The sequence below is a fragment of the Vollenhovia emeryi genome, unplaced genomic scaffold (genome assembly GCF_000949405.1).
Source record: "Vollenhovia emeryi isolate VEMERY1.0 unplaced genomic scaffold, V.emery_V1.0 DF939169.1, whole genome shotgun sequence".
NCBI lineage: Eukaryota > Metazoa > Arthropoda > Insecta > Hymenoptera > Formicidae > Vollenhovia > Vollenhovia emeryi.
The window spans coordinates 735,679-753,627 of NW_011967197.1; the positions used below are offsets into that span (position 1 = coordinate 735,679).

The window sequence follows — 17,949 nt, forward strand, 5'->3', positions numbered from 1 at the left end:
AATTATTTACCGAAGCGTGTCCGCGCCGAATATTCTCTCGAGGAGCGGTCCCTACGAGCGGTCGTTGATCGCCGTCGAATAACGCCGGCCGTTCCTCACGGGGCAAGAAGGACGGGAATTACGGGCCTCTCTAGACGGTGCGCGCCGCGTGTTCGCCTGCGCTGTAATTTTCCCGTAAACGTTTTTCCCCACGCGAAAGTGGCGCATACGTACGGACGGAGCACCAGGCGGAAGTTCTGCAACGCCGGCTCCGCGGCCGCTTCTACGCGTTTTCGATCCGCCTGCATATAAAAGTCGGGCGGAGCCGTTAATTTGTTTCTTGCACCCGTGAGAGAGAGAGAGAGAGAGAGAGAGACGGGGACCGCGACGAACGCCGCGCGCGAAAAGACGCGGAGAGACGTGAAAAGCGTAACGAATTAGGTTTTAAGCCGATCGCTCTCTAAAAGTCAATCAGTGCGTTATCACTAAAAACCGTTACAAGTATGGCACTGAATTATTTAGTGCTACACTTATAACAGTGAACATTCACTGTTTTCAGTGATAATCCACTGATTGACTTTTAGAGAGCGTGCGGCTAATCCCGGTTTCCACCAACGTCGTTTACCTTTGATCTTACAATTAGTTTAATTCGTCCTCTGTCTAAAGGGACAATTCGAAGGAGACAAAGAAAGAATTGAATTAAGATTAAAGTCAAACGACGTTGGTGAAACCGAGATAAAATCGAAATGTAATAACACGTCTCGGGAGAGGGAGGGAGAGGCGAGATTTTAATAATCGTCGGCTCTCGGATTCCTCACGTAGGGCGTAGCTAATAATAAGCTCATGTAGGAAGCCTACCGCGCTTAACGGCAACGGTTCTCGCGAACGCGCGAGAAATTCTTCAAAATCCCCTCCGCGCCATCGTACGCGCGTATAATTCGCGCTTTTCTCCACCGCAGCGTGATGCAAAAAAATTATATGTATAAAGCAGGACGATAATGTTAGCGCAGTATATAAATTTGCAGCATCCGTCCGTTATTAAATTTATTTCAGAAGAAATCGAGAACCGCGGCAAGTCACTCTCTCCAAAGTGAAGATCTTTTCGTCCCCACCTTCTAATCGCTGCCTCGATCGATAAAAGCAAAACTTTATCTATTTATTTAACGAAAGAAGAGTTCTTGTCACCAGTAATGACTAAAAATTGAGACGGGAAACTTATATAGTCAACCCAACCGGCTAGTTATTTTATTAGTTTATTACACGTGTAATAAACTAATAAAATAACTAGCCAGATGGGTATAAGTTTCCCGTCTCGCTATTTATTTAATTCTATTTCTACCTACTGCGGTAGCTTTACTTCCGGTCGTAATGATTAGCGCCGGCGGTAACTCGTGTGCAATCCTACGCGCGCGAAGATAACGAATGTGTCTCGTCCCTGACCTCTCCCTCTCCCGACGACGCTGCTAGTAAAAGCTCAGTCGAGCTCGGCGCTACGCGGCGGAAGAGAGAAGGAAGGCGAAGTAAGGCGGAAAGAGTCGTTAACCCAAATATCTGCCGCGGATTCACCTCGAATCGGCGTTTCCCCGCGCGCGCGTACGCGCATTCTTAATCGCGCGCGACAGAGCAACGAGCTCGTCGCGTTCCCAGATAACGCGGCTTTTCCCGCGGAGTTTCCGACTTTCGGATAACTAATTAAAAGCGAGCTCTCCCTTCGCACGATCGTGCGCGCGCGCCTATAATGGCAGGCTAATTTCTATTTCATCCTAATTCGCCGCCGACTCCGAGCCGAGAAACTGAATCGGACGATTGAATGTTGAACATAACGAGATGCGGGGCGAGAGTAAAAGTTTCTGCTAACGAGCGTTAGAGCATGGGATGAGCGGCGTACAATAGCGGTGCACAATAGCGGCGCACAATGAGGGTCACCAACACACGTCCCGGAGAATGCGCGAAATCCAGTGTACCGAAAAAAAAAACGCCGGATACTCGGACGCGTTGCAATTCGGTTGCGTCCTGTTATAATGCGACGTCTTTCGCGCGACGACCCTGCCGGAAATATTTCTACAAAATTCTACAAAAAAATTAAACATAACTGCCAGAATCTAAGAAATTCTACGTAAATTTAAAAAGTGTTGTAAAAATCAACGTGAAAATGCTAGAATTGGAATACTTTTGTTAATTTTTGTAATATTCCACAAGCAAGCAGACACTTTAACTCCTTCATGATTTTGTTGTTTCTCAAATTTTTTAAACTAGTAAAGTTTGGTACCAATTTTTACAAAATTGTACATTTTCATGAGATACTACTTGCAATATCTTCTTGATTTGAGAACATTGTAACTCGCGGTACTATTTCGTAGATATTTTTACCAAAAAAATTAATGTTTCAACGAAGATATACAAATTTCTACAACTTTCTATTACAAGTAAATTTTTTGTAGTCATTTATAGAAATTTTTCCGCGAGAGGAGGAAAGGAAAAACTGCGAAGCTGCGAGGCGATGCCCTGCTCTCGCACATCACACGTTGGTGCGAGCGGAGGCTGCCCTTTTTGGACAGGGCTTATCTGTATGCCGCATCATCTGCATTTCTGGAGTCCCCTATGATCGCGGGCCGAAAGTGATGTCGATGAAACTAAATAACAGAGGAAGGCCGAGCTATGTCATACGGACGTCGGGTGCCCCGAGATCAGATCGGTTGTAATTACACGCCTCGTAACTTTCAACGATCCTCGATCGGCAACAGCCGACCCGATGCGCAGAAAAAGTGGGCGTTTTAACTGACAATGCGCAGCGCGGTCTACAATATCAATTAAATTTACGAGTCCCTCGCTGCGCGCACAATACCATACGTTTGCGCAAGTACGTTTGCGTGGAGTATCGATCCTCGATGTCGCATCGAATAATCGACTAATGCTGATGATCGCGTAAATGCCTCGACGATCAACTCGGCATTGTATGTAAAATCGAGTATACATCAAATGTATCGGCGGCAGGATTTTTCTTTTAAATCTCGCTATTATCGCCGCACTCAATCGTGAGTTTACATAATCAGTGTAGTCATACGTAAGAGAATCGCGCAATTACTTTGTATTATATATCGAGTACGCGCATGTATTCGTTTTGATAATATAAGCGTGCATAAGATAATCATAGGCATCGTTAATCGATTATATCTTTTAGGAAACCCAACATGTATATTTCACAGCCACGGCACTTTCCTTTGAGCAAAAATGTTTGAATGGCGTTTAACACGAGTGAGATAACTCGCCGACATTATATTATAAATATTAAAAGTCTCCCATACAGAAATCGACTAACAAGATTGATCAGGGTATTTCCAACTTTTTCTCTCTTTCGTGATACGCGATACGTTGCTGAAGTGTGTCAGATGAAAGTCCGAGATGAAAGTGGGATCGGGCTATTGAAGCTAGGCTAGGTTTAAATTATCCCGCAAACGGAACATCGCGCGGTCGACGAACAACGACGCAATATTGCGACCGGGTATCAACTGACTTGGCTCTTTTGCTTTAACGGTAGAGGCTCGCAAATACACTCAGGAATTCGCGCACCATGCAGGTGCGAGGACCCGAAAGGTTAACCGAGACGTCTCCGCGGGCTCAACGTCCTCGGCTTTGTGTCCTCTGGCTGTTCAGCCAGATTCCTATCGTAGACATCCATTGTGTTCGACGCACTCGCCCCTTTTCAGATTTTCCTACGTCCGCGCATTTTACGGCGACAGGACCCGACCCAGATATCCAGGCAAAGATTGTTGCCTCTTCTCATTGTCAATCGTTGAAAAAAGCCCGAGGAGACGCGAGACATTTAACGTCCCCCTTGAATTTACAGCCGATAATAATTTTCCCAAGTTTACATCCTATCGCATATTTCATAGTTGCACTTGATTGCGGGCGCAGTTGTTGAGGAATGACGATAAATAATGAATGACAATGAGCGACGAGCGAAAAAGAGCGGCGTTGAACGGTATCTAATTTCAGTACACGGGACCGACGACGGTCGGACGCGCGGTGCGATTCCCGGACGATTTTAATCGATGCTTATCGCGCCTAGCGGACTGCCGAGCGGGCGGCCATTAATCAGATCTTCATTAAGATTGGCATCGATTGCCAGGAGCGGGAGAGCGCCGTGCGACGAAACGAGGAGAGCACGGGCACTTACCGTCGCGGCTTTGGACGCAGTATCTCGTGACCCGAATCGGATATGCAGATGCTCAGGCTCAGTGGTCCCCCGTAGTGCTCCGAGGGAGTGCTGGCAGTCTGCACGCTCGACTGCTGAGGGCTGGAGATCCCGCCCCAGCCGGACGTGCCGCCTAGGAAGAGCGGCTGCTGCCCGCCGTCCATCGTCGGCCGTTCCAGATTCATGCTGTCTCCACGAGCTAGCACCGCCGGAAAACCTGCAAATTAACGCGCGTGTTACACGTCTTGCGACGTCAGCCTCGTAATCATCGTCGTCGTCTAGCTCTCTTTTACGATCAAAGTAAAATCCCGGAAACGAACAAGATGAGTTTTTCACACGACATCGCGAAGAGATAAACCTCGCCGATCACATTTCATAGCGCGATAGCACTTCCTCAATTTTACCACGGCATCATTTCGCTCTAGTTTAATTTACTTCTTTACGCTTTGCTCCATTTGGCGTTAATAAATCTCGTTGATCCAACATACTGAGCATGAGCGCGGATCCAGATAGGCGTAATGGAGAATTCCATCGTTCATGTGTTGGTGTGTCAGGGGAAAAAGCATCGCAGCGTGCATTTTCAAACTTGACGAATGAAAGGAAATGTTGTACAAACACGTCGCTCGGGATAATGCAGAAACTTCGCCATATTTCGCACGAGAAATCTAGCTGAGCAGAAATAATCTACGAAAGAAAGTAATTATGCGAAACTTTCTCGAGCGCGAAGGTCATTAACGAGTCGGATAATTGTGGGGGCGTAATTAACGCCGAGATGTTATCGCGCTAAGGAAAACAACTGTTCAGACTTTATTCGTATAAGAAAAGGTAGAAGAATGACAAATAAAAACGACAATAAGAATTATGCCTTGTTAGCGATGTCTCGTTTTTGTTACGCTCTTCAAATGTAATACTTGAAATGCGGGCAAGAAAGACATCTGATAGAAAAGAGAGGAAAGCAAAAGGGAAGAGAAAGTTGAAAGGAATAAAAGCGGAAAGTCGATTTCGTAACTCGTGAGTCAGAAAATGTTAAAGAACTTAATAAAAATTTATAAAATCTGTCTGAAAGAGAGAGGGAGAGAGACGTGTGCTTTAGAAATTATAAATTGCTTATATTTTCCGCAACGCGTGTTTCGCATGGAAATAAAACTCGGGAGAACTTTTTTTTCTTTATTTCACACGTTCATGACTCACCATCGACCATTTCATGTCTTTAATCCGCTAGACCGCTTTATGCGGTCGAAAGACTTCCAGACCAGTTTCGTACGGTACGAAAAAGTACCAATTACGCATTCGCGGAGACACGTAATCGGGGAAAGGAATAGATTACGGAGCGGCGAGTGTGTCCCTGAATTTGCAATCGGTCGCGAAAATCCAGGTAAATGGACCGGATAAACGAACGGAAACGCGCAAAAGAAACTCGCGAGCGCATTGTCGGACGCGTCGTGGAAAATGCGATCTTCTCTCGCGCGCGTATCCGCCGGGACCACAGACCCTCTACTGTGTACAGAGGAAAGTCCCCTATTACGAGACAAGTCCCTAATATGATACAACGAGATTTCTGTAAAATTAACAAGCATCTTCTAATCCCAGTGAGAAATGATCTAACAAGGAATTTTCCACTAAACCGATTTCACTTCAAGAGCAACAAATTCATGGTGGAACCTTCCCAATGACTCGTCGATCGATGTGAAAACGATGTCGAATTTGTTGCTCTTCAAGTGAAATCGGCTTAGTGCAAGATTCGTTGGTTAGATCGCGAAAAAAGTGATTGAATTTGGCCGTTGCAAAACTTGCTATCTCACATTAGAGGCCTATCGCATGGCAGAGAACTTTCCTCTACTACTAGCGGTATATAGAAGCGAGTGGTCGGGACCCGCGGCGAGAAATATTCCGTCTCAATACACGTCGTCCCCGAGACTCGGCCCGGGGTACACGTCGTGCCTGTGCACGCTCGTGTTGCTCGCTTTGACGGACTCCCGTATGCAATTACTCTGCCAGGCTCCCGAAGTGCTTCCTTAAGCGTGCGTTTCAAGATAGGGGGACAACCCAGTACCCCATGACGTGCCTGCCTGCCCGGCTGCTCTTTCGGGGAACTTTTATCGATGTAATATTCGCTGAATCTCATCACGGTAATAATGCGACAGTCAGAATGACGGGGGCAATCGTAAAAGCCGGTATTTTTTCTCGTAAAACGTCGATAAGAGCCGCGTAGGTTACACTTAAAAGAGTCGATTTAAGAAAGGGGCGATTTTGTCGTCCAAGTTTGAAAAAGGAAGAACCGAGGGCGTCTGTCATTTCGGTACAGCTAACAGGCTGTATTCTTCTTCTCGTTGAAAAAGAAAGTGAGGACGTTTATATGTGTGAGATGGGAAACCACCTTTCTAAATACACGTTGATAAAATTCTAATAAGTTGATCACGCTCTCTCTAGAGCACTGTGAACGAACTCGACGGCTCAATTTTACGATCCACGGTTCGGTGACTGATTCAACGTACGAGGCACTGAGGTAACTGGTTTAATGTAAACGGACTCGCCAAAACTGGCGTTGTGTCCCGAAGTGTATTTAACTGACCTCGACTGGTCTCGCACACATCTGCCTTTCTAACCGATCGGCCGGATATACGTGCAGGTACACCTTGGAAGGGACCGGGTGCGTACGCTAATGTAAAGTTGTGCCCGGCGTAAACCTATCATTTGCCAGAAGAAAATCAGGGTCAACCGGTAATCGTTAAGTGATTTTGCAAAAAGCGAACTGGATATCGAAGATTCTCGGAGAAATATGCCGTTTATTTGGAAGGGACACTTATCGCGGGCCCGCCGTTAAAATCTCTCCTGCTGCTTCATACAAAGCAGTCACGCGAATATGGTAGCCCGCGAAGGAAAACATTGACTATATGCGTGTAACATTATCTTTTCCCACTTTAATTAACTTAATCCCCATGGCGTTACGTACATGTATGTGGTATAGTTTCCAATTATGCCACATTAAAGATAAATTAAAGATAGAGGACTTGTGTGTAACATGTATTTTTTATGATAAAAATGTGCTTTGTTATTGCTCAACCATTTACTTCCAATAACGATTACAATCTTAAGTGCAACGCAGGCACACGCGTTCTGTTGTGAAAAGGTATACGATGTAAGTATCTATGAACACTCTATCGCACGTTGATCGAGCAAAAACTTGAGATCCGGACGAATCGGAAAAGCGTACGAACATCGAGACGATTGCAGCGAAGCTATCAAGCCTCAGTCTGACAGCTCGTCCCGATCGAACGAAAAAAAAAGCTAATGATTACAGACCTTTAAGCCTGTTGCGTCAACGTCACACAGTGTTAATTTTGATTAAATAGATTTTCCCTCCCTATTTGTATCACAAATTCGTTCTCGCGCGACTATACACGGAGAATTTTTCTTTCAAATTTGCCCTGAAAATCGTGTAATCGTGGGACAATATGGCATTTTAAAGTATTTTATGACTTTCTCGAAATTTTACTATACATTCTACACTGCAAAACATGTCCACTCTAAATTCCGCGAAATTATAACGGAAAAAGTAACTTTTCTCCCCTTTAAGTAAACGTGAAATTAAAGTGGAATTGCGTATACAGTCCATGCAGCACCAAAAATTTCAGAAACATTGCAATATTGCAGTGTAATGTTACATAGATATTGCATAGATATTTCAGGATAAATTTTAAAAGGAAAATTCTCTCCCCGTGTACACGACGTAAATTATAAACCATGAATTATTCAGAAAAGACCGTAAATGTGTCTAAAAAGGCAAAATAGGGGCAGGGAATCTGTTGTATTTGTTGTATTTGAGAAGTCACGCACGGAGAAAGATCTGGGTCCACCAGGAATTCCCGGAACAACGCGTTACACGTCTGTATGGGTACCCATACACACGGAAACGTGTTCGGAATCGGAGTCACGTCTTCACAATTGTCAATTGGGCGCAGCATTTCCCGGATGTCTTATAAAGACATTTTGGAGTCAATTGGACTCCGTCTGTGCAAATTGAGCGTGAACCGCAGTCTCCTTTTCATTTAACTGTAATTTTTCATGTATGATACGTTTCTACGCGCATTTCCGTGCATATCCGAATGAAGCTGCAAACACCTGAGCAAAAACTTAAGCAGTAAGCCTTAAGAATTTCAACCAATCGGAATTTCCAGCATTGCTTAAGCTTCAAAATACCCGCCTACGTTTCTCGACTGCCATCGCTTACTTCCCACAAGTCTTACGGCTTAAGTTTTTTCGTGTGTCGCGGCCGTTAATGTCCTTTTTCTTAATTGCTCGAGAGAAAATTTTCTCAATTTTCTTCGCGCCTCTGCGAGACAACCGACGGCCCTCGCCCCGACGTGCCCTCGGAGGGTGGAGGATCGCGCGGACGGAGCTCGGGGCGCGGTACAATCTTGGCGCGGCGTTGGGGCTTGGGGGCCCCGTAATACACGCGGCATTGAGAATACACGCATACACGCGGCACGGTGTAAGCGACGTGCACGCGGTCGTCCGCCCCACGACCGCCACATTCCAGGGGCTACCCAAACTGAAGCCTATACCTTATACACCGAGCTCTCTCTTCTCTCCTTCGCTTCTCTTCTTCTCCCCCCCCCCCTCCACTTCTCCCCCTCTTTCCCTCGGACACGCTTCGCCACGATATCCTCCGTCCGCGCCTCGTGCATCCCTCGCACCTCCCCGTGGCGCTTTTTCCTTCTTGCTCTCGTTCTCTCCTCCTCTCCTGCTCCTTCTATGTGTATGTGTTTGTGTGTGTGTGTGTCCGTCCTTCTTACCGTCCCTCGCAAGAATCCGCGCGCGAATCCTCGTCCCTCTACTCTCTGTACGAAATTTACATATTCTCCCCCCCCCCTCTCTCTCTCTTTCTCTCATATTTTCTCTCGACCGCGAGCGTGATACGACACCTGGCACGGTCCCATCGACATCATCGAGTTTCATTCGGTCGCGCGATTTTACGAGACAACGCGTATTGTTCTCGCGGTTAATTTCAATCGACAAGTTCAGCTGCCTCTCCGGCCTCTCTCCTCCATATTACGCACAGCAAAGCGACAACGAGAGGAGACGGAAGTAAAAGGGACGAGATACGACGATAAAGGGGATAAAGATTCGGCTTCGAAAAGATCTAAACTGTGGGATATTTGCGTAGGCAAATGCGATGCTCAAGTACGATCAAAGCCGTCGCAGGTAGAATAAATATTGAAGGGGCCATTCCCTAACGGGATTCTAACGACTCGTGTTTTAGGATCCGCAAACATTACTCGCAGCGAGATTTAAGGAGCATAATTTTCGTCACACCCGCATTCCTGCGCGCGCTGACAAAGAACGTGTCTCACGATTGGCGTCTCCGCATACAGTTTAGCGCTTTTAACAGCCGCGAGTGTCGAGCAACTTGCTGTTCGCAAGCTGACTTAATTAATTTTCCGCTATCCAAGCGAGACAAACGTTAAATCCAGGTTGCCTGAGCTCTGGTCAACAGTTAACCGACGTTTGTGAAATTGGGCCCTACGGCCCGGTTTCACCAAATGTCGCTTAACTTTAATCCCGGTTTAATTCACGCTCGTCTCTTTCTAAAACAGCAGTTGGAACGAGACAAAGAACGAATTAAGCTAAGCTCGAAGTTAAACAACGTTGGTGAAATCGGGCCCAAATTCGCTTAACTTTAACTTTAGCTTAATTCACTATCCGTCTCTTTCTGTTTCCCTTAAGAAGGGACAAAGTTAGCCTGTAAGGTTTCACCTTAATCTTGGTTTAATTCACGTTTGTCCCTTTCTAAACAGTTCTAACAGTTGGAACGGGACAAAGAACGAATTGAGCTAAGGACCGGTTTCGCCGCACGTCGCTTAACAGTTAATCTTGGCTTAATTGACGTTCGTCTCTTTCTAGAGTAACAATCGGTAAGAGACGAGGAGCGAATTAAGCTGAGCGCAAAGTCAAGCGACGTCGGTGAAGCCGGGCCTGGAGGGAAAAGAGCGTCGCGAGTACGCGTCGGGCGAGACTCACCAAGGGCTGTTGAACGCGTTGACAGAAAGAGACGTGTCTACATCCTCGCGCTGTCGGGCACATATCCGGAGGGCCGAGGGGACCAAGCCGCGCTTCTCGCGAGGTTCGCGTTCTCCAGCGAATGAATTTGTTTCGCTCGACACCGTTTCGCTGCCGTCCGAGGCGAGGCAGGCTCCGTTCCTCTCAGCTGCACTTCCCACGATTGCCTATAAATTTTTTCGATCGGTCAAGGGAGACAAACTCGAGACATCGCCAAGAAAAGTCCATTAGTCTACCGACGCGATTTGTCGCCGCCCTTCAAGCTCAATCGACAAAATCCGCGGAAACGTGCGGTACGCCAAAGAAAAAAAATGACATAAAACGCGGCTCGATTTCACTGCCTGCCACCGAACTCGCCGAATCTTGAGATCTTTCGCGTCAAGTCGGGCAGCTTACGTGAGGCCTCTCTCGAAGATGAAAGCGAGGTACACTTGGAATGGAATCGCGCTGATGTTCCGTTATTTATTTCGACTTGGGACGCTCGGAGTCGCCGGTGCCCCGCGGGTTCGTTTTCGCGAGCGCGAATCGCCGCGTACGCGTCCCCTTCGACCCCATTTCCGCGACACACTCGGCGCGGCTTAAGAGACCCGATTCAAACGTAAATCGTGCCGGAGAGGAATCTTGCCCCCTCGGGGCGGCCGAGCGAGGCCGAGCGCCGCGGGACCGCGCTTTGTCGCGGCGCGCTCAAAGTGCACAAGGTGGACGAGAAAGGGCGGCCGAAAGGAACGGCCACTCGACACGCGCGAGCGTCAAACTGTAAACATGCCCGGGCCTTTAAAAAGTCGTCTCTCTTTCTCTCTTTCTCTCCCGCGGACGGTCAGCGCGTCGCGCGAGCTCCGCGACGCGACGCGACGGGACGCGAAGCGACTCGACCCGATCCGATCCGATCCGCGTTGGGCGCAGCCGCGTGAGATGTCCCTGCGAGATGCGCAGATACACCACTGATTGCGAGATACACGACGGTCCGTTCGAAAATTCACTCGCGCACCCTCGGCGCGCGTACGCGCCGACCTTCCCGGTCGCGCACGATCGCGCGCGCGCGCGAGCGTGCGCGCGTGCTCGACCGGCCGACTCACCGCCGACGCCGACGCCGTTGACTTTTCGGCAGCTGTCAATTACCGCTCACACAGTTGCCGCGTTTATGCAGCATCCCGAGCCGACCGCTTTCGGTCCAGTGGCCGCCGCCGCCGCCGCCGAGCAAGAGGAAGGAAAAAACTCGCGCGAGATTGTAAGCTGCGCTGCCGCCACCTGCCGGACGCTCCCGGGCACTCCTGCGCGCGAGTTACCGACTGTACATACATATCGAAATACGGTAAGTGAAATATCGTTACCGCGCTTCGTCGTGTATTGCATTTCATTAAATTTGTGTGGCAAACGCGACATTTGGTTCTGTGGACATTCTGTAAAGCGAGAAATTGAATAAGAAATTGAATAAGAAATTGAATCCAACGTGTGCTAACGCCCTCTCGCGGCAGTGCGACACGACGGGGGAAACTGCGCTGCTTACCGATCGCGCAATTGTTTAGAATCCGAGATCGGCTAACCCCCGGCTAGCTACTAAAGTTTGCTCCGATATTTGTCGACGGCTTACAGTTTCGTCCCTTGGAGGCAGCTTGGACGAGTGGAATTATCATTCGAACATGAACGTCTTACGTTCGTACGTTAGAACTGTTGTCCTGAGTAAAGGTGTGCGATCTGCGAATTACGAAGGTTAGGCTCGCCTCTGGTATAACGCATTTTAATCCTGAAGCTAAGACTCCACAAACGCGTTGGACCGCGGCAACGGATCGAAAGATTTCAATTTCAACGTGGAAAACTTGCGGCAAGCTTTCGACTGGTCGACTCGCGCTGCCACGTTGCTGCCGCACAACACATCTATGGAGGCCTAGCTTTAGAATAAAAGCAATTGCAGGGCGTTTTTCCAGCAAGGACACGGTGTAACACAGTGAATCGTTTCATCCTTGTTTAACATTGGCAAACAACAAGGATGTAATGATTCGCAGTGTTACACTGTGTCACATTGTGTCCTTGCTGGAAAACGCCCACAGTTGCCTGGTCTCGCAGTTGTTTCAATTTTTGTCTCCCGCGTTTGTCAGGGCAGAGATGCATCAAGAGATGGGTGGCGCCGACGCAAATAGCAATAACCAGCCGCAAGAGGAAGCTAGGTCCGCAACCGCCGCAGAAGCGCAACGCCTTTCTCGAGTGGAACAGATTCGCCGAGATTTTTGCCTTTAACAGACGCTTGTCCGAGAGCTTCGACATGGAAAAATTGGATCAAGCCTTCACTCATAAATCGTACCTCATTCGAGAGGGACAGAGGCAGAAGGAGATGGGAATAGAGACTCCGATATTCGCTCTAGAAGATAACACCGAGCTTATTAAAAAAGGCGATGACCTCACGTCAACAATTGTGACTATTTCTTTAGCCCAACTTTTGCCACGAGCGCCTGAGGAGGTCCTAAAGTATGTACTTGAAGCATTTATCAGGATAAATGTTACACATTAGAATGATTGAGAATTAACTTTGTATCTTCTAGTTCATTGCACGACTACCTCCTTTCCGAGGAAATCCTAGCTAAGGCAGCGTTTCATATTGGAACGAAAGATATCATATTAACGGAAGTAAGTATAGAAATGTGTAGTAATGAATTTGCTGAAATGTTTCAGTGTGCTGTACAGTGATGGGCAGAATCGATGCAGTTTCTTTTTAATGAGTTTAGAAATGTACATTTAAATTCAGGGCTACGTTCCAAAATCTACTCCGAGGAACATTTTACTCGATGGCTCTTCCTGAAACCATTTTCAACCTTTTCGATCTATTTCTCGTGTAAAATTTTCAATGTAAACCTGAATCTAAATGCACGTTTCTAAATTCATTAAAAAAAGTGTCGCAACCGTTCTATCACTGTACATATATTCTGTTGACAAATATCTATTTCTCGAATTAGCGGCAATATCCAAGTTATGTTTTCAATCGTCTTTCAATTAATCTCCCAGGAGCATCCAGTGGCTCAAAAGACGTTAGCCGACACGTTTCTCGCGCTTGTTGCAGTGCTTGCGGAAAGTGTAGACGCGAATCACGCGGCGAAGTTTGTTAGAGACTTCCTGATTAGTATATTGGCTGAGAAGGTTCTGACAGAAGTATGGAATTCTGGTCAGCCAGTCCAAGTTTTAAATGGCCTGCTGCAGGCAGAAAACAAATCACCTGTCGAACCAAGACTTATCGGGCAAACGGGGCAAAATACTCTCTGTGTGACGTATCACGTAGCAATGTATTCTGACAAACAATTCCTCGGTTCAGGTAAGTGTAACGACGGATAAATGAGACTCTGTGATAATATTTACTTGTATGTTTCGTCATTTGATCTGATAAATTTCCCATCTTTTTTTTTAAGGATTTGGTCAAACGATCCAGGAAGCCAAAGAAGTAGCTGCTTTAAATGTTTTAAGCGAAATGTTCGGTCTGTCAGACTCCAGTAACCCAATTCAGTTTAATAAGCCGATTAAGCTATCTTCGTGAAAGATATGAATTTTCCGGAGGAGAAGGAATTTACCACAGTAATAATGATCAAAATTATTTTCTTTGTACATAGAAACTATAACGTAAATTAAAATATGTGCAACAGTAAACGTTTTATACGTTTTCTTTCTATCTGTAAAAGAATATATACAATATAGCGTTTTTTACTTCAAGCTTGTCATTGGTCGATTTCTCTACGCTCATTTCCTCACGCTGCAATGGAGGCACATCTAGGTGAGCACTAAAGGCCCACCTACATGTTTTAGAAATCCACGATCAGTGGACACTTGGGCTTTGTGTCGATGGAACTCTTGGACCAAGTTCTAGCGTGGTGTAAATGGACACAGGCCTTTAGAAGTGTCGTATCTAGATATTCGCGTGCGATGGATGATGGCGGGGCCATTTTGATCACTAGCAAAGTTTAATTGGATTGGTGGAAAGCTGCGTTTCAATTATAGGACTGTTCCTTGTAGCTGAACAGGTGCAGCCAGTTAAAATAATAAAAGTCAGATTGCAATTATCTGACTTATTTTTTCATTTACACCACGCTTGTTTCTTATCCCATTCTCCATATATTGTGATAGCACAGAGAAACCTGAGAGCGGCCATACCGTAGAGAGAGGTTTACTTGGGACCGATTTATATAACTTGTATTACATCTGTATTAGAGTTACAAATATTTTTTATATACGTATGTATATGTACAGTATCAACTATTGCGAATTAATGATAATATAATATCCAAAGTATTTGAATAATCTGAATTGGCGTCAGAATCGTCACAAATTAGAATAATTAGTATTATAATATTAGGATTATATTTGAAACTCTCATCTGCACCTAACATTTGTAACATAAGTTCGTATAGAATATTTGTATAAAGTATTCATGTAAATCACATTATTAAACACGTAATACAACAATACCAATAAATTAATTAATAACAAGGGATTTTCAACAATAAAATTAACAAGTCAAAAGTAAAAAGGGACTTTGAAACTACCACAGGGTTGACTATCCACGAGTTACCGTTGTATTGAAACAATAAGTTTTCTAAATAAAATACGGTCCGGATTAAAGACTTTGAAGCAATTTTCCGAAGATTATTCGATACTACTAGTAAATCTGATTACTAAAGGGAACAAAAACCGTAGTCGATCATCGAGATAGAGAGATCGGAGAACCTGTCAGAGTTTGCGCGAAACGAACGGTGATAGGGCGAAAAGATCGAAGTAGCCGGTTGTGCCAGGTCTACATGCATTTTGAATGCGTACCGATTCCGAAAGTTAGCGTCATACCGGACGCGTTTTACCGCCCGTGTCAACGCTCACACTTTGACACTGTCGGCCGCACACGAAAAGATAAGCAATTTATATTAATTCTACTCACCAGAGAGTTGCTCCGCCGTCGCCCGATGCCTCCCAGGCCGCCGCCTCCTCTCAGACTCCTTCATATCACACTAGCACAACACTACACTCGCGAAAGAGGAGCTACTTACGATCGCGCGCGCTAATTACCGAAGTAACGCACGACACGGCACTCCCGGTGTCACTGCACCGAGAACGAGAGAGCGAGAGACGCAATTGCGCGATCGACATCGATGGACGAGTCATTTCTCGCTGAGCGGGAACGTTCCGGCGGGTAGGACTCGCGGACACACGCGAAGCTAACTTCACGCGCGTCGTGAAAAAGGGAACCGAAAGCGTGCGTTCGACGGAGCGATTTCGCGCGTATCACACGTGGGGAAACTCGGGTATCACTGCACGCGCGAGGAGATGAGAATTCAAACTGATCTCGATCACGGCTGTGGCTATCGTTTAACTGCGCGGGGGACGATCGCGCACATCGTCCCGTGACGTTCGTATCGGCGGTGCGAACGACAGCGCGACTCGCGTCTCTTCTAATCTCGACGATTGGTCAAGTCGGTCAGACACATAAGAATTGACCAATCATAGTCGACTATTCTTACGACTACGACTTACGACTTCTGTGTAGACGAGGCTTCAGATTTCGCTCGCGCGATGCGTCTCGAATAAGTGACCCGTGATATTCGTCTCTAATGTTAACAAGTCTTGTACGAGACGATCGCGTTGCGTAGATGATCAAGATTCTCGTAAAAGATGATCGCGACGCGAAGACACACGAAACGTCCGTCTCGCTCGACTGATCCGCGCGGACTAATTCGGCTCAATAGATTGTTTTTCACCGAGGTCGGGTGCTACGTCATTTCTTGGAATCTCGGCCCGGCGACCGAGTTGTTTACTACGTTACGTTGTTTTTTTGGATTCCGCGCTCGGTTTTTCGGCCGAGGTGTTTACGGCGCCGTACGCAAGTTCATTCACGCGGCAACGGTCGAACGAGTCGGTTGTGTCCGCGCCGCTTCGCATATCGTATCATTCTTTCTCAATACGCGTTCGCGACAAGTACGGGAAGCAACCGCGATCGCTCTCTGCGAATAATCGGTCAACGATATCATCGCGTGATCGCAGAACTTTGTGTCGAATATCGTCGCGATACGTTTAAGTGAAAAATTAAATCTCAATTAATCTTATCCGTGCTTAATTATATCCCACATAATATTACGTAATATATTAGTAATATTATAATATTACAGTAACATTTCTGATGTATTTTATTGTAATATTCCATTGGAAATGTAATATTACTGTGACATTACTGTAATATTACGTGTTACGTGGGATGTAATATATTTACTCGTCGATAGTTTAAATTTGACATCTATACACCGATTTCTGTTGATTAAAATTCATACTATCGGATTAACTTACAAGGAATACCGAGTGCAGATAGTAACTTTGTGCAATCGTATATTTTTGTTTCCTTAATTTCCTGTCGCGTGTGATTAGTGCTGAGGTGTTATGCCGGGTCTACAATGTGAGTCGCAGAGTCGCAGTCGTAAGAATAATCGACTGCGATTGGTCAATTCAGTCAGACACATAAGAATTGACCAATCATGGTCGACTATTCTTACGACTACGACTTTACGACTTCTATGTAGACGAGGCTTTATGCAAAGTGCCACGAAGTCTCATCAATCATTCCACGGATTTTGGTCAATCGTGTCACGAGCTTTGGTCTATCATAGCACGAAACGTAAGTACACATTTCATATGAGATCGATTACGAGAAATTAAATATCAATAATTTCTTTTTATATCTGGTACAAAATGCATTTATTTGTTACGTATGAATACGCGCGAATTAAATCGTACATTGTAAGCTTGTCAGTAAGTTTCCAAGAAAACGAAATTTTATGAATTCCTGATTATTTTTGGTATTTTATTGACGAATATTGAATTCGTAGTATCCGCCAATTTTCTTATAGCGAATTCGATTGCTTGCATTGTAAATAATATTTCACGCGTAATAATATTACAACGAATTATATTGCTAGGTGTAATAGTATTTTTAACGTGTTTTACACGTAATATTTCATGCAACATAGAAAACTTAAATATTTTGTTTTAGAACTTTGAGACAGTCAATTTAAATTTAATTAGTCTTATTTTGCACGTATTAATGTAAGGAATAAACTGTAAAAATTTCGAAAAGTGGATGTAGCACGGACACGCACCAAAAAGTGACTGTGTCGATAAGTAGATGTGTCTCCGTAGTTCTTACATCCACTCTTGGAGGCGAAAATCGGTCCCAAGTAAATTCTACGCCATTCTACGGCATAGCCGCTCTCAGGTTTCTCTCTGGTGATAGTTATTCAACGTTTAGTTTTTCTCAAAACTTACAATTTTAGATATTATTGAAATCATGATTTCTGGAAATCTCTTAGAAAATTTATGAAATTTCAGTACTACCTCCTTGCTGATTATGTTCCCGTTTTCGATTTTTCAGAAAATGATTCTCGGAAATTCAGATTCTAGAAATTCTCGAAAGTGTCAATTACATTCTTGGAATTTTAAATAGTGCCACCTTTTTACCAATCATGTTCTCCTGATACTTTGCCAGTTTTCGAGATTTGTAGAAACGATGGCAAAAAAAATATATTTAACACCATAATGATAAAATAATATTTTGTACTTTTAAATTTTAATGTACCGTGTATGATGGGTTATGGTGTGTACTAATTCGATGTAATACTTGTGTGAAAATAGATCACATCCCGTCGCCTATCAAGTGCGGCCATCTTGGTGGACCTCATGTCCGTTACAACCACGGTCTT

At 45.4% G+C, this 17,949-nt stretch overlaps 2 protein-coding genes across 4 annotated transcripts in view; one reads left to right on the forward strand and one right to left on the reverse strand.

The window, feature by feature from the left end:
• LOC105564004 (ankyrin repeat and BTB/POZ domain-containing protein BTBD11) overlaps positions 1 to 10,401 on the reverse strand; it is a 27,578-nt gene extending 17,177 nt beyond the window's left edge. For both annotated transcript variants that reach the window (XM_012016065.1, XM_012016064.1), the window contains exons 1-2: positions 10,196 to 10,401; positions 4,157 to 4,391 (exon numbers count right to left, since the gene is read on the reverse strand). In XM_012016065.1, coding sequence (XP_011871455.1) covers positions 4,157 to 4,359 — 203 coding nt within the window. In that variant the 5' untranslated portion in view covers positions 4,360 to 4,391; positions 10,196 to 10,401. The remainder of the gene's footprint in view (positions 1 to 4,156; positions 4,392 to 10,195) is intronic.
• Positions 10,402 to 11,718: 1,317 nt separating this feature from the next.
• On the forward strand, positions 11,719 to 14,734 carry LOC105564007 (39S ribosomal protein L44, mitochondrial). 2 transcript variants are annotated; one of them, XM_012016068.1, is made up of 6 exons: positions 11,719 to 11,944; positions 12,331 to 12,697; positions 12,772 to 12,856; positions 13,232 to 13,535; positions 13,630 to 13,792; positions 13,929 to 14,734. In XM_012016068.1, exons 1-5 carry the CDS (start codon positions 11,875 to 11,877, stop codon positions 13,752 to 13,754), a joined length of 951 nt encoding a protein of 316 aa, XP_011871458.1. In that variant the 5' UTR covers positions 11,719 to 11,874; the 3' UTR covers positions 13,755 to 13,792; positions 13,929 to 14,734. The 2 variants fall into 2 exon arrangements, with proteins under 2 accessions (XP_011871458.1, XP_011871457.1); XM_012016067.1 differs by lacking the exon at positions 13,929 to 14,734 and having other exon boundaries at positions 13,630 to 13,927.
• Positions 14,735 to 17,949: the final 3,215 nt, after the last annotated feature.

Excerpts from the sequence above, each read along its gene's own strand:
- LOC105564007 (XM_012016068.1), top strand. The coding sequence starts at position 11,875 with ATGAACGTCTTACGTTCGTACGTTAGAACTGTTGTCCTGAGTAAAGGT. Across the intron at positions 12,698-12,771 it reads GCGCCTGAGGAGGTCCTAAA|TTCATTGCACGACTACCTCC; the intron begins GTATGTACTTGA and ends TGTATCTTCTAG. Across the intron at positions 12,857-13,231 it reads AAGATATCATATTAACGGAA|GAGCATCCAGTGGCTCAAAA; the intron begins GTAAGTATAGAA and ends TTAATCTCCCAG.